Source organism: Myodes glareolus, chromosome 11 (assembly GCF_982192425.1).
Source record: "Myodes glareolus chromosome 11, mMyoGla1.1, whole genome shotgun sequence".
Classification (NCBI taxonomy): domain Eukaryota; kingdom Metazoa; phylum Chordata; class Mammalia; order Rodentia; family Cricetidae; genus Myodes; species Myodes glareolus.
The window spans coordinates 24,198,767-24,211,819 of record NC_142036.1 but is presented as its reverse complement, the minus strand read 5'-3'; the positions used below and the strand labels follow the sequence as shown (position 1 = coordinate 24,211,819).

Sequence of the window (13,053 nt, the reverse complement as noted above, 5' to 3'; positions counted from 1 at the left end):
AGCTCATTCTAAAGCCCCACCTCCCAGTGATGTCACTCTGGGGGTTAGAATTTAACATGTGGCTTTTGAGGGGTGTATTCTGTCTACAGCATCTTCAAGTGTAATATCTCTGTGATTATTATGTGAATTTAATTAAAACATGTCTTTTTAGGCCAAGCTATAATCTCATATCTTACTCTGTTTACCTTAAAAACTGTCTAAATACATCTCATATTTATTACATTATATGTTCTGAGAAGATTCTTCATTTATACACTAGTAAATTTAACTCTAGTCATGAGGAGTGGGTCCTGGTGGGCAGAAATAGGGCAGAGAGGATGTTTGGAGGTTAGTTATTTGATTATCTGTTCCTGGACCCGGATCTGGGCCTTCATCCCGTAGAAGAACTGACATCTGAATAGTGGAGAGGAAGGAAGTCTTTATTCAGTGGCCACATAATGAAAAAGAGGGGAGACTATGCTTACAAACAGCTTCTTAACCCCAGGAGAGTGGGGTTTCAGATATGGGACAGGAGGAATGATGGATGGAAATGGGGTTATAAGGGAGGCATATTCTCATCTTTCTGGAATGAGGTAGACCTTCCAGAACCTTCCCTGACACTGCTTTTTACATTTTTCATGGTCTGGTGGTTCCAGTCACACGGTCTGGTAGATGTCTTTAGCTTTGGTGGGAGGAAAAAGAGACTAGGCAAGTGTAAGCCGAGTTAAATAACCATGCGTTGTATTTCTAGACACAAGTTTCTCCAGTGATCAATATATTTATATATAGAATCTGTCCTAAAGATTAAGGCAGCAGAGGAGATAGACATCATAAAGACAGATACCACGCCTCTTCACCTTTCTCCGTTACTCAGTAGACATCAACAGCCCCAAGGGAAGAGTCAACGTTTTAGCCAAACTGGCCTTCAAGACTCTGAAAAGTGACTCAGGCAATTGTTATCATAAGCTACATCAAGAAATGTCATCTCTAGGAAAAAGCAAAACAAAAACGAAAACAACCAAGCAAGTGAGAAGCCGGTCTTCTTCTAAATGAGAGATGTTTAGAGGCTACCGGATTAACTTAATTTTCCCCTCAGTATCCCCATTGGAGAGATGTGTGATGATATGACTGTTTTGGCCCAGACAAACTGTCTAATACCTGAGCTGGCTCTGGGGGATTATGAGGGCTTCTCAAAGGACTGAGTTTTCCCGAGCTCATTTGCAAATGACCGGTCAGTGCAGCCCTGAACAAGCTTTCCTGCCTCGAGGCCAAGTTTTCTCACCTGTAAAATGGGACAATTCTTCCTGTTCTTAAAATATTGTTAAGATTGACAAGTTAAAAATAGGCGTGCACATACTCGGTTGGTCCTGTTCTGACTGGCACATTGTAAGTGCTGTAAATAATGTGATCTGCCACAACTGGGCATTTTCTTCTTGGACTTGGGTTGATGAAAAGTTACCGTGATCATACAAAATTGCCTCTGTTATTTTCAAATCTGTTCATGGGGTAATGTTTATAGCCAATTAACTATTCCATATTGGGGAGTATGTTTCTGATTCAAGACCAATCATGTGGGAAACAGTTAAGAGGTGAGGTGGTACCCTCTAGGGTCACTTTGGTATCAGATGCATGCTGGTGTGTTCAAACTTCTGGCAGTTTGACCCAATGACATTGTCGCCATCTTCAGAGTTCACATGGAACTGTGGTAATCAGTTTACAAAACAAACAGAATAACCCCACCATAAAACCAGTCATGGAAATTTTTAAGTAAGTAGTTTTAAGTTTAAGTTTTAAGTACGTAGTTTTAAGTGGAATGTTTTAAGTAGTTTTCATTCTACTGTTGAAATTTTGGTGGAATGGGGCAAGGGTAGAGAAGCATCAAGTGACGGATTGATTTTTGTAGCTGATCGTGTATCACAAATAGAGGTCAAGCACTGGAGAGATGAGTCGGTGGCTAAGAGCACACACTGCTCTTCCAGAGGATTCCAGCTCAGTGTTTAGTCACCACCGGTTCATAGTTTCCTGTAACTCCAGCTCCAAGGGGGATCTAATGACTCTGATCTCTATTGGCACATACACACACACACACACATACACACACACACACACACACACACACACACACACACACACACACACATACGCGCACATCCCCCCACATATGTAGGCATAATTAAAAATAAAATACATCTTAAAGAAGAGAAGCACACTTGTTTAAGCAGCTAGCATTTCCTGAGTGACTCCTGTGTGATTTCTGCTAGGTGTTGTGGGAACGACATGTAAATGTAAGGGGCGGTGCATGCTGTGGGACTGTGTTTGGGAAGATGGGGCATATTCCCATGAAACAATACCAATGTGGGGTCGCCAGGTGTGGTGGCACACACCTGCAATCCCTGCATTGGGAAAAGAGGATCACGACACATATGAGGGCAGCCTGATACGTGCTGAATTCCAGGCCAGCCATGGCCAACCAAGTGAGACATCCTTCAAAAAACAAACAGCAATAATAAACAGAGCAGTGTGTGCAAAGCACCAATTACATACTATAGGCCATTATTTCATCCGAGGAGGAGAACTCTGGGAACTGGAATAATCAGGGACTGCTTTGTGCTTCTTGAGCAGAGAAAATATGGACCAAGTTCTGCTCGCTAGAGTAAGTGGGGCATTTTGGAAGGGAACTGAACAGAGACACTCGTGAGGTCTGTTCACAGGACAGTCAGTGGGATATTCTGAACAGGGTTCGTGTTATCCACCCTTCAGAAGATCAGGCGCTGTGTAAGACCAAGTGTCCTGCGATACATGAGCACTCAGTGTTGGCAGAAGGACGAAGGCTACTCAACGGTCATCCAGGAAACCCTGGCTAGCAAGGCAGAATGGATATGCCTTCACCTCGTGAATCTCGTATAGTTGGAGGGGACGAAGAACAACAAGTCAAACTATTAGAAATAAAGTATCAAGTTGCAGTTGTGACATGTCTGTCAGTTTCTCTTGTCATTAGACTGTGAAGGGAACCTTTAAATTTATTGTGGATGTCAAGGAGGCCTCTCTGAGAGGACTTAACCTCACTATGAGGACTTAAAAATGAGTAGCGTTCTGAGTTAGGGGAAAGGCTAGGGGTTCAGGCAGAGGAACCTTGTGTCTCAAGAGGTAGCCTGGCAGGTTAGTGAGATGGGCAGACTGGTGAGGCTGGGACTGTGGGTGAGGCTGCCTGCCTCATGTGACATAAGACTGGAGAACTTGCAGGGGATTGTGGACTCTGTTAGGTATGAGATCCTTTATGCGTGCGTGCATGCATGCGTGTGTGTGTGTGTGTGTGTGTGTGTGTGTGTGTGTACAGAGACTTTGGTTACAGTACAAAATTGATTATTGGATGTAGATTGATAGGGAAATCACAGCATTTATTGAGGCGTGTCAAAGGCAAGGCAGTTGAGACTAGAAGTGTGTGTCCACTGAGAACTCTTTAGGAAGTACCACGTACAGGACTTGGTTTCTGACTTGCACTGACTGAGCACAGTGACAGTTAATGGCAAGGCACTGTAGGAAGGTCAGGCTTTGGGGTGTGTTAGTTACTGTCCTTGCTGCCAGGATACAATACCCGACAAAAGCAACTCAGGAAAGGAAGGGTTTGTTTCAGGTCACAGTTTGAGGAGACACAGTTCGTCATCACGAGATAGATGATCACATTATGCTTACAATCAGGAACCAGAGAGAGATGAATGCTGGTACCCAGATAATATTCTTTCAGCCATGAAACAATGCCTCCTGCATTCAGGGTGGGTGCTGCCTCTTCCATTGAACCTCTCCGGAAATGCCCTTACAGACATTCTCAGAGGTGTGTCTCCCAGGCAATTATAAAGTCAGCCAAGTTGATAGTAGACATCAACCATCACAGGAGGGAAGATGAGAGATTTGTTTGGGATGTGCTTTATTTCAAGGTGCCTTTGAGACACAGAGGAGAAAATGGTAATTAGGTGGTGTTGGATGTCCTTCTGTCTATGTGTTGCTTTTATTGGTTAATGAATAAAGAAACTGGCTTGGCCTGATAGGGTAAATAGGTGGGGAAAACTAAACTGAATGCTGGGAGAAAGGAGGCAGAGTCAAGGAGAAGCCATGGAGCTGCCACCAGAGACAGACACACTGAAACTTTGCTGGTAGGCACAGATTACTAGAAATGGGTTAAAGTAAGATAGAAGAGTTAGCCAACAAGAAGCTAGAGCTAATGGGTCAAGCGGTGATTTAAATAATATATTTTTTGTGTGATTATTTTGGGGCTGAGCTGCCGGGTGGCCGGGAAATGAAGAAACGGCCTCCTTATAGCAATTAGATGTTATTGTAGGTCCAACACTCAGAATAGAGCTCTGTACTGGTGCTGATAAACTTTGAACCTCCACATAAATGTCCAGTGATCTTCACCAAACTGCATGTAGGCGGTTACTATTGCTGCAGAAGTGTGGGTGTCAGATTGCTTAGGGGAGAATGTAGAATCAAAGATATATGGGTGCTATAACCAGGCCTCAGGAAATTTGAAAAACAGTAGGTCAGTGGGGGAAGATGGCTTTGCTCAGGAGGTACAGAAATTGTGTTTGTGTAGCTGATCATGGGATGGGTACTTTAAACTAGAAGCTCACTTGTGGTTTGCTTAATGGGATGTCTTTAACCCATAATACCAGGAGCTGAGGCAGCATCCTGTTTCTCAAAGACTCCCCTCGTGTTCACACAGTGGCCACCATCGTGGAGGTAATATCCTCACCAGCTATGTCTGAAGCAGGCCAGTGCAAGTCATTAGAGACTGTGTCTGCAGGGAGAGACATGTGGTTGAGGCCAGTGTGGGCTTCCACAGTGAGTTCCAGGTCAGCCTGAGCTTTAGCGTGAGATCCCAAGTTCTAGGCCAGCCTGTGCTATATAGTGTGAGACCCTGTCTCAATACGGTAAGGAAAGGCATGGAGAGTTTGAAAAGGTCAGAGAGAAAAAAGCATACCTTAGCATCTCCTCAGCAGATTCTGCCATCAGACATGTCCCCTAGCCACTTCTAGCTCCAGCAGAGGCTGAGGAAGGCTGTGTATTGGCGGTTATCTAGGATGAAAGACCACTTTGGTCAGCAATGGAACAACAGTGGTGTCTACCACAGGTGACAGAAAGAAAAGGGTCACATGGTGTCATGAAGCCACAAGAAGAGACAGATTTAAAAAGTAGAGAGAAGTGCCAAATGCCTCTGAAGAGTCAAGGGAATTCAGATGAAACGTGTCCACAGGGTTTGAGTGTGGTCACCAGTGCATAAATGTCAATGTTAGGATGGAGCTGGAAGGTAGTTTATAGAAAGAGACAAACCGTAATCTATCCAGGATGAACGTTGTCCTTTGCAAGCGAACATAAGAAAATCAAAAAGCTCGCTGTTGTGTAGCTTTAACTGGTACCCTGTAGCAGACCCTGTTGCAAAGATGCCACATGCTTGGGTGACTGACTATGAGGCTTCCTGTATGGCTGGCCTTATAAAACCAGAGGGTGCTGTTATAGGCTGCTGGGGTTAAAATAATCAACACTTTTCCCCGGTGATAAACCCAGTGAACTACAGCAATGGGCAAGTCATGGCCATGGGTGCAGCAGCGGCACAGATGTTAGTGAGGTAACCCACTGCTTTTAGACTGAATTTAAGGCCCAGGACATAGGAGGAAATGCTTGCCCGGCACCACAACTCAGCTAATAACAGATGGTTAGTAAACTCCCAGGACCTGGGCCTGAACTTACTGTTATTATTTTGCTAAATGACATAATGTCATACTGCCCTATAAATTTATATATTTTTTAATATTTATTTTATTCATTGTGTGTACAGTGTTCTGTTTGCAGGTTTGAGAGGGCATCAGATCTCACCACAGATGGTTGTGAGCCACTTTGTGGTTGCTGGGAATTGAACTCAGGACCTCTGGAAGAACAGTCAATGTTCTTAACCTCTGAGTCATCATCTCTCCAGTCCTAAATACATATTTCTATACCTATAGGTCAGAACAGCTCTTAGACATCAGATTTTTCTTTCTTTCTTTGTGGAGTGGACGGTGAGTAATGTAGACACCTACAACTGATCAGAGAGCAGAGAACAAGCCTCAGTGGAATGCTCAGCCACAAATGGAGCGTCTGTATCCTCCTCCCTCCCAAGGCTCAGGGCCCATCATGGAGGACAGATCAGGGAGGAGCTGTCTTCTGGACATGCCAGGACTACTGCATCTGTCAGCTTACAGAAGCTCAAGCCGGCTGTGCTGGGGAGATAGATCAATAGTTAAGACATCTGCTGCTTTTGCAGAGGACCCAGGTTTGGTTTTCTCTGCACCCAAATGATGGATCACAAACGCCTCTGTGGGTATCTCACATATACATGGTTCACACACACACACACACACACACACACACACACACACACACACACGAAAGAGAGAGAGAGAGAGAGAGAGAGAGAGAGAGAGAGAGAGAGAGAGAGAGAATGGACAGGTGAGGAGCAATTGACCACTGATGGCTTCTAGTAAGGAAGAGTAGGTTTCTTTAAGGGTGTGGCCTCTGATAGGTTGATCATGCTTTCCTGGATCACCCCACACCCGTGAGTATATAGACAACAAAAATGGACTTGCGGGACTATTATGAAAGAAAATAGAGGCTATGAAGTTGGGAGGGGATGGGAAGTGAGGCGTGGATCTGGGAGGAGTTAGGGGGAAAGTGGGGGTGAATATGATCAAGAGAGATTCTATGAAATTCTCAAAGGATTAAGGGAAACATTTTACTTAAAACAAATGAAAGATCAAAATACAAATCTCCTATAACTGGGACTTAGCTCTACCCAGCAGAACCTGTTGGGTGCTTCTGAGGTATACACTTTTGTCTCTATGAAGAGAGGATAAGATTGCTGACCAAGGGGTAAAATTGCGTTTTAGTCCGATTCAGGTATCGCTTGGTATCTTTCCAACCTTAGGCAGGATAGGAAAGTCGGCCTCTGTTTCCTAACTGCAGCCTGGTGTTTGTGAGGTAACATGGGTGGAGTGCTCAGTGCAACATCGGCGAAGAAGGAGCTCATGTAAAACTGTGAGCTTGGATATGACCTCATTTGGCGAGGCCTCCCCTCCCACGCTGTTCTTGGCCGCATCAGTCCAGTTTATGTTACATAAGTATAATTGTTTAAAAGCGCTCTAGTATTTCGTTAGTGTGATTTGCAAAATACTTTTGAATGGCTTTGGAATAAAGCCCGATAAAGCTAAGTGCTGCTATGGTTTCTAAAAGTGTAATAAAAACTTTCTAATCTAATGATTAAAATGAAAACAAATACTGAAGAGGTTTTTTTTATATCTCCAAGTGTAATTTTTTGGTATTTACATCTCACTATAAATGATACTTTCTTCCTTACAGTGTATCATTGTCAATTATTGGAATGCCTCATGAAATATAAGCAAGAAGTCTGGAAAGTAAGTGTGGATTAAGTTGATTCGTTTTCACTAACTGGATTTATAGAAATTGTAACAATTGCTTATTATAATTTATTTTGATCAAATTTATACCTGTCTTATTATTTTGATGTGGTAAACATGTACTTTTTTTTTTTGCTGATAAGATTATCACTCAGAATAGAACTGAAACTTTAAGAACAGAGTGTCCTGACAGAATAGTTGAATGTATCTTAGTTATTGAATTAGGCAAATATTACATTGCATGGTAAGTGGGATTTTAATTTGAAATTGTGTTAGAATTTGTCTTTTTTTTTCAAATAGCAGATATGAATTGTTAAGAAATGTGATTAGGAAAACATTTGCTTTTAAACTCAGTGTTTGGTATGTGGGCACACGCTGCTGTAAAAATCTTTCTTGGATTTGAATTTCATTAGGGGATTAATGGGCGGTGAACTTTTGAACTCGCCCTGGGGGCATCGTTTGCAGGACATATAAACAGACACATGAATGAATGATGAAAATGACGGGGTAACATAATTTAATCTGGAAAGTTCACCTGGATGATGAGGTCCAGAGAAATGACTCCCCTAAGCTCCCCCTTAGAATGTCTACTGCCTGGGTGACATTGGGTGCACGGCCTCTATTTTTCTTTGCTGTTGCTGACTCAGAATGCATTCCTCCCTCCTGCAGGACCTTTTATATGTGATTGCATATGGGCCTTCACAGGTGAAGCCCCCAGCGGTGCAGATGCTTTTCCACTACTGGCCCAACCTAAAGCCTCCTGGGGCAATAAGCGAGTACAGGGGGCTGCAGTACACAGGTAAGAAGAGCGCTCTGTGGTGGCCTGTGCTCATCTCTCCCGGGCCACCTGGGCCTCGCCCTATGTTAAAAAGACCATACATATTAGACATGGTCATGAGTTCTTTCTGACACAGAGTTTAATGAGAAGTCAATTAGCCAGGTGCGGTAGCCCAGGCTCTTGTGGAGGCTGAGGCAGGAAAATCAGTCAAACCTGGGAATTTTGGGACCATGCAGTGCAACATAGCAAGATCCCATCTCTAGATAATCAGAGTTGAGTGTGGTGGGGCAAGCATATGATTATCCCAGTCCTGGGAGGTGGAGGAAGGAGGATCAGAAGTTTGAAGTCAGTCTTGACTACATACCAGGTTTGAAGTCGTCATGAACTACAGGAAAATGTGTTTCAAAACAAAACAACCCATAGATAAACAAGCAAAAAACAAAACAAAACAAAACTTAATCATGCCAATTAAAATATTTATGACATCCTAGCAGATTGCCTAAGGCCTTTCCCAGTTGCTGTCTAAAGGGCCTGCATCTTGCCCACTGCTAAGATTAATTACAACAAAACCAGAGGTGACGGGAGCATGACTGCAGATTTGCTATCATTTAGCAGAGGCCCCAGATGCCTGATTCTGTTCTTGTAAGAGTGTTGGGCACATTTCCAGTGTTACGGGAAGAGTTCCATTATGACAATGAAGCAGTACCGTTCAAGGGGATGACATAGCCAGGCATGGTGACCCACTGCATCCTGCAGTCAGAAGTGAAAATCTCTGGAGCTCAAGGCCAGCCTGGGCCACATAGTTGATTTTTTAAAAGCCAGCCTGAGCTACATGAAATCTTTCTTTAAAAAATATAGTGACAGATATTTACCAAGAAACTTGCCAAAACAAAACAAAACAAAACAAAAAGACAGGAAGAAAGACTGACTGACACAAGGGTATAGGTTGCTGCTTATATATCATGAAGTATAAGAAAATCCCAGTGGCTGATGGAGTTTCTGATGTCCGCACCCATATCCCCTCAACAGTATCATATGTTTTGCACGTGGAAGGCGGATCCCAAGTGCTATACACTAGGATAACAAGCAGCAGCAATGTCAATGCGGGGGAAGGCAGACAGAATTCTCTGAAGTTGAAAGTCTCTTTGCTGATATTTTGTGTTGTTGGTAGTAGAGAGGGTTTCATTGTTGCTAGACGAACAATTTGAATGTGAAAAACTGGCACAGAGAGTAAATAGAGTACCTCCATAGAGTAAAAAGTGAAACGGCTGAAATACTTGACACTGACCCTTTTGTGTAGGGTTCCTGATATAAGCATCAAATCCCTCTAATACCAGTGAGATTTACTTGTATGATAAATATTGATGAGATAACTGTGTCCCAGGCACTGTATTTTTGTTGTTGATATGGGAACCAACACAAAAGCAAACCTCATTAAATTGAATACAACCTAGATACAGAAATTTATTTTATTCAGCAAATATTCGTGGGGTATCTAGATGTGGAAATTCGTTTTATTCAGCAAATATTTATGGGGTGTCTGCTGTTGACCAGGAATTTCTCTGTGCACCAATAACAAAAACAAAACGGCTTATAGTCATTAGCATCCTAGAGTTTCCACACTAGTTGTGGGTGAAATACCTAGAGACTGCCTTCTAGGGCTACTAGCCCTCAGGTAGAGCGAAGAGATCTGTGGGGATCATGGGCAGGATCCTCGTTCATCCTGCTCATAGACGAGTCTGGAGGAGAGGTTTCTTAAGGGAGGTTCTCTCGTGAGTGGCGCTCCCTTGAGTGAAGCTTTAGCTGGTAGCTGAGGCAGTGGCAAGCACCTAACTAGACATGAGGAAACCATGAGCGCATAGACCGAGAGTTTAAGGTAGAAGGAACTTCGGGCCTTGTGAGGTGGACACAACACACAGCTTGGTGGTGTTTAGGAACTGGAAAATTACAGTGTGTATAGACAGTGGAATGCACAGGCCCGTGGAAGGCTGGCTATGCCTGTGAAGGAGCTGGGGTTGTTTTCCAACAGCAAAGAGGTTCCCGATACAGGTTTTGGTGAGACTCACCGGCCAGAGCATCCCACAATCCCAAATGCTGACAGTCATGGGATAGCCAAAGCCTCTGGCAAGGACCAACCAACACATACTGTAAAACTGGTCCAGTACCTGCATGCTAAGATCAGAGCAATGCTTTCTTGTTCTCGTGGACTGACGGAGAGGTAGTTGACTAGGGACACCACTCACCAGTGTGTCCTTGTAGTCGTGTGTCTGGCTTCCCTTTGTTCACTGCTGAGTCCCAAGGGCCACTTGTAGCCAGGCACCATCCTCACTGACCATGAGGGAGGTGAAAGTCATGGGAGAAGTCATCCACTGAGCTCTCTGTATTGCTGTGCATTTGGCAGCTGCTGCCTGTTGGCTGTTGTTCTCGGAGCTTTGTATCTTGATGCTTCCCCCTTCCGTGCCCGCCTACTGCTATTATTATCCCTGTCTTGTTTAGATAGCCATATTGTTGGTGTGTAGCTTCCCTGACATTTCTAGAGACACAATCTGACAGCAGATGTTGGGTCCTCTTGCTCTTACAAGCTTACATCTCCCTTTCCTGAAGCATTCCTTAAGCATTGTGTGCAGGGGTTGTGTTACAGACATATTGGTTGAAGCTAAACACCTCACGATCGGTTGTTCTCTGTACTTTGACAAATTCTGTGATCGGTCTGTTGAAAAGAGAAGTTTCTTTGACGACCAAGCACAGCACTTATCAGGCAGAGGTTCTCTAACCTGTGTTTACTTTTAGTGTGTGTGTGTGTGTGTGTGTGTGTGTGTGTGTGTGTGTGTGCCGGGTTTTCATGTATGAAGGCCAATGATTAATGTCAGATGTCCTCTTCTCTTACTCCTTACTTTATTGTCTAAAATGAGTTTTTTCATGGAATCTGGATGCCACTGGTAGATTGGCTGGCAGCAATCCTGCCATCTCTCTCTCTTTCTACCCCTCCATGCTGGGGTCACAGACTCATGCAGCCACGCCTGACCTTTTATATGCATGCTGGGGTCCAAGCTCAACTCCTTAGGCTTATTCGGCAGACACTTTACTGAATGAGCCATCGCCTCCCCAGCTGTTCCCCACCTTTTATTATAAAAATTACTAGAGCTGGAGAGAAGGTTCAGCTCTTAAGAGCACTGACTGGTCCTCTGGAGGATCTGGTTTCAATTCCCAGCACCCACATGACAGCTCACAACCACAGGTAACTCCAGTTCCAGGGCATCCGGCCTCTCTTCTGGCCTCTGTGGGCACCAGGAGCACATGTGGCTCATATCCAGACATTCAGGCAAACACCCATACAAATAAAATAAAACAGAAGAGATATCATACAGTGATTGTCTTGTTACGGCACACTAGACAGTAAGTGACTTAGGCTTTGTAGCCAAGGACACCACCTGTTGTCACTTAGTTTCCCTTTATGGGACATAGGTGCAGCATAGGGTCACATTCCTAGGCAGAGCAGAGAGAGTGGGAAGTGCACTCTAAGACTACGCTTGGTCTGGATTATCGGACATCTAACCCGTGTTAGTGCACCTGGATTTTTGAGACGTGTGTGTGAGAAGGCTGAGCCAGGTCTTTCTGTTGTACTTTCTTCTCTTCAGTTATCTTGATTTTGTATCTACACAATTAAAATCTCTTGACTGTTTTGTGGGTGGAATTACAAACACATGCATGAAACCACAATAAGTATATGTGGAGCCTTCCCCCTTTGTTCCTTTAGTGGTGGCCTTCCCCTCCTTTCAACAGCAGAGGTTAGTTTTCTTGAGTTTGAATTTTACAAAAATTGAAGTGCCCATTGTCTGTATGTTTGTGTCTTTCTCTCTATGTACATGTTTGTGTGTATGTGTGTGTAGTGTGTTATCTATGTGTAGAGGATAACTGTTGTCTGTTTACCTTTATTGCTACAAATTGTTCATAAAAATGCGTGTACCACAATTTTCTTTATCTTCTCTACTATTGCTAGACATTTGAATTGTTCCTCCATTTTGGTTGTTGAAATAATGCTACTCTGAGCATATTTTGATATGTCTTTGATGTGAAATATATCCCTATGAATGAGCCTGCTGAGTAAGAGGCATGTGTACCCAATTTTAATAGATGATGATAGACAGCTTCCCAGTTCAATTATGCTAATCCACACTCTCATTAGGAGTGCATATTTATTGTAATAGCTTCATTAAACATTCTTTTATGTATCATATAACTATAGCACAATAAAATATACTTCCTTTTTAATCCACAAGACTGTTATGGATTCTTTTAAATCTATAATTTAACATCCATCATATTAATCATACAGAGGGCTTTCAGTATGCCGTTACTGCATGTGCTTAAAATGGCAAGGCTCATTTTATTTACCAATCTATTACAGTTTTATTCAGAAAGTTATTGTCTTAGTCAGTGTTCTAGTGTCATGAAGAGACACTGTGACCACAGCAACTCTTATAATGGAAACCATTTCCCTGAGCTGACTAGAAGTTCAGAAGTTTAGTCTATCATGGTGGGAAGTGTGACACATGCAGGCAGACATGGTAGCTGAGGGTTCCACATCCAGATCATCAGGCAGCAGGAAGAGCATCAGATACTAGGACTGGCTTGAGCATTTGAAGCCTCAAAGCCCATCCCCAGTGGCACAGTTCCTCCAAGGCCACACCTACTCCAGTAAGGCCACACCCTCCAATCCCTGTCAAGTAGCACCATTCCCCAGATGACCAAGCATCAAATATATGAGCCTCTGGGGGTCATTTCTATTCAAACCACCACAGTTAATGTCTATTCCTAATGCTTAAAATGTTTCCCTATAGAATTCCA

The 13,053-nt window shown here is 43.4% G+C and overlaps 1 protein-coding gene across 8 annotated transcripts in view; it reads left to right on the top strand.

Annotated features, from left to right (window-relative positions):
- Unc79 (unc-79 subunit of NALCN channel complex) overlaps nucleotides 1-13,053 on the top strand; it is a 246,882-nt gene that overhangs the window by 66,628 nt on the left and 167,201 nt on the right. For all 8 annotated transcript variants that reach the window (XM_085697861.2, XM_048449516.3, XM_048449519.3 and 5 more), the window contains exons 6-7: nucleotides 7,369-7,424; nucleotides 8,097-8,226. In XM_085697861.2, coding sequence (XP_085553987.2) covers nucleotides 7,369-7,424; nucleotides 8,097-8,226 — 186 coding nt within the window. The remainder of the gene's footprint in view (nucleotides 1-7,368; nucleotides 7,425-8,096; nucleotides 8,227-13,053) is intronic.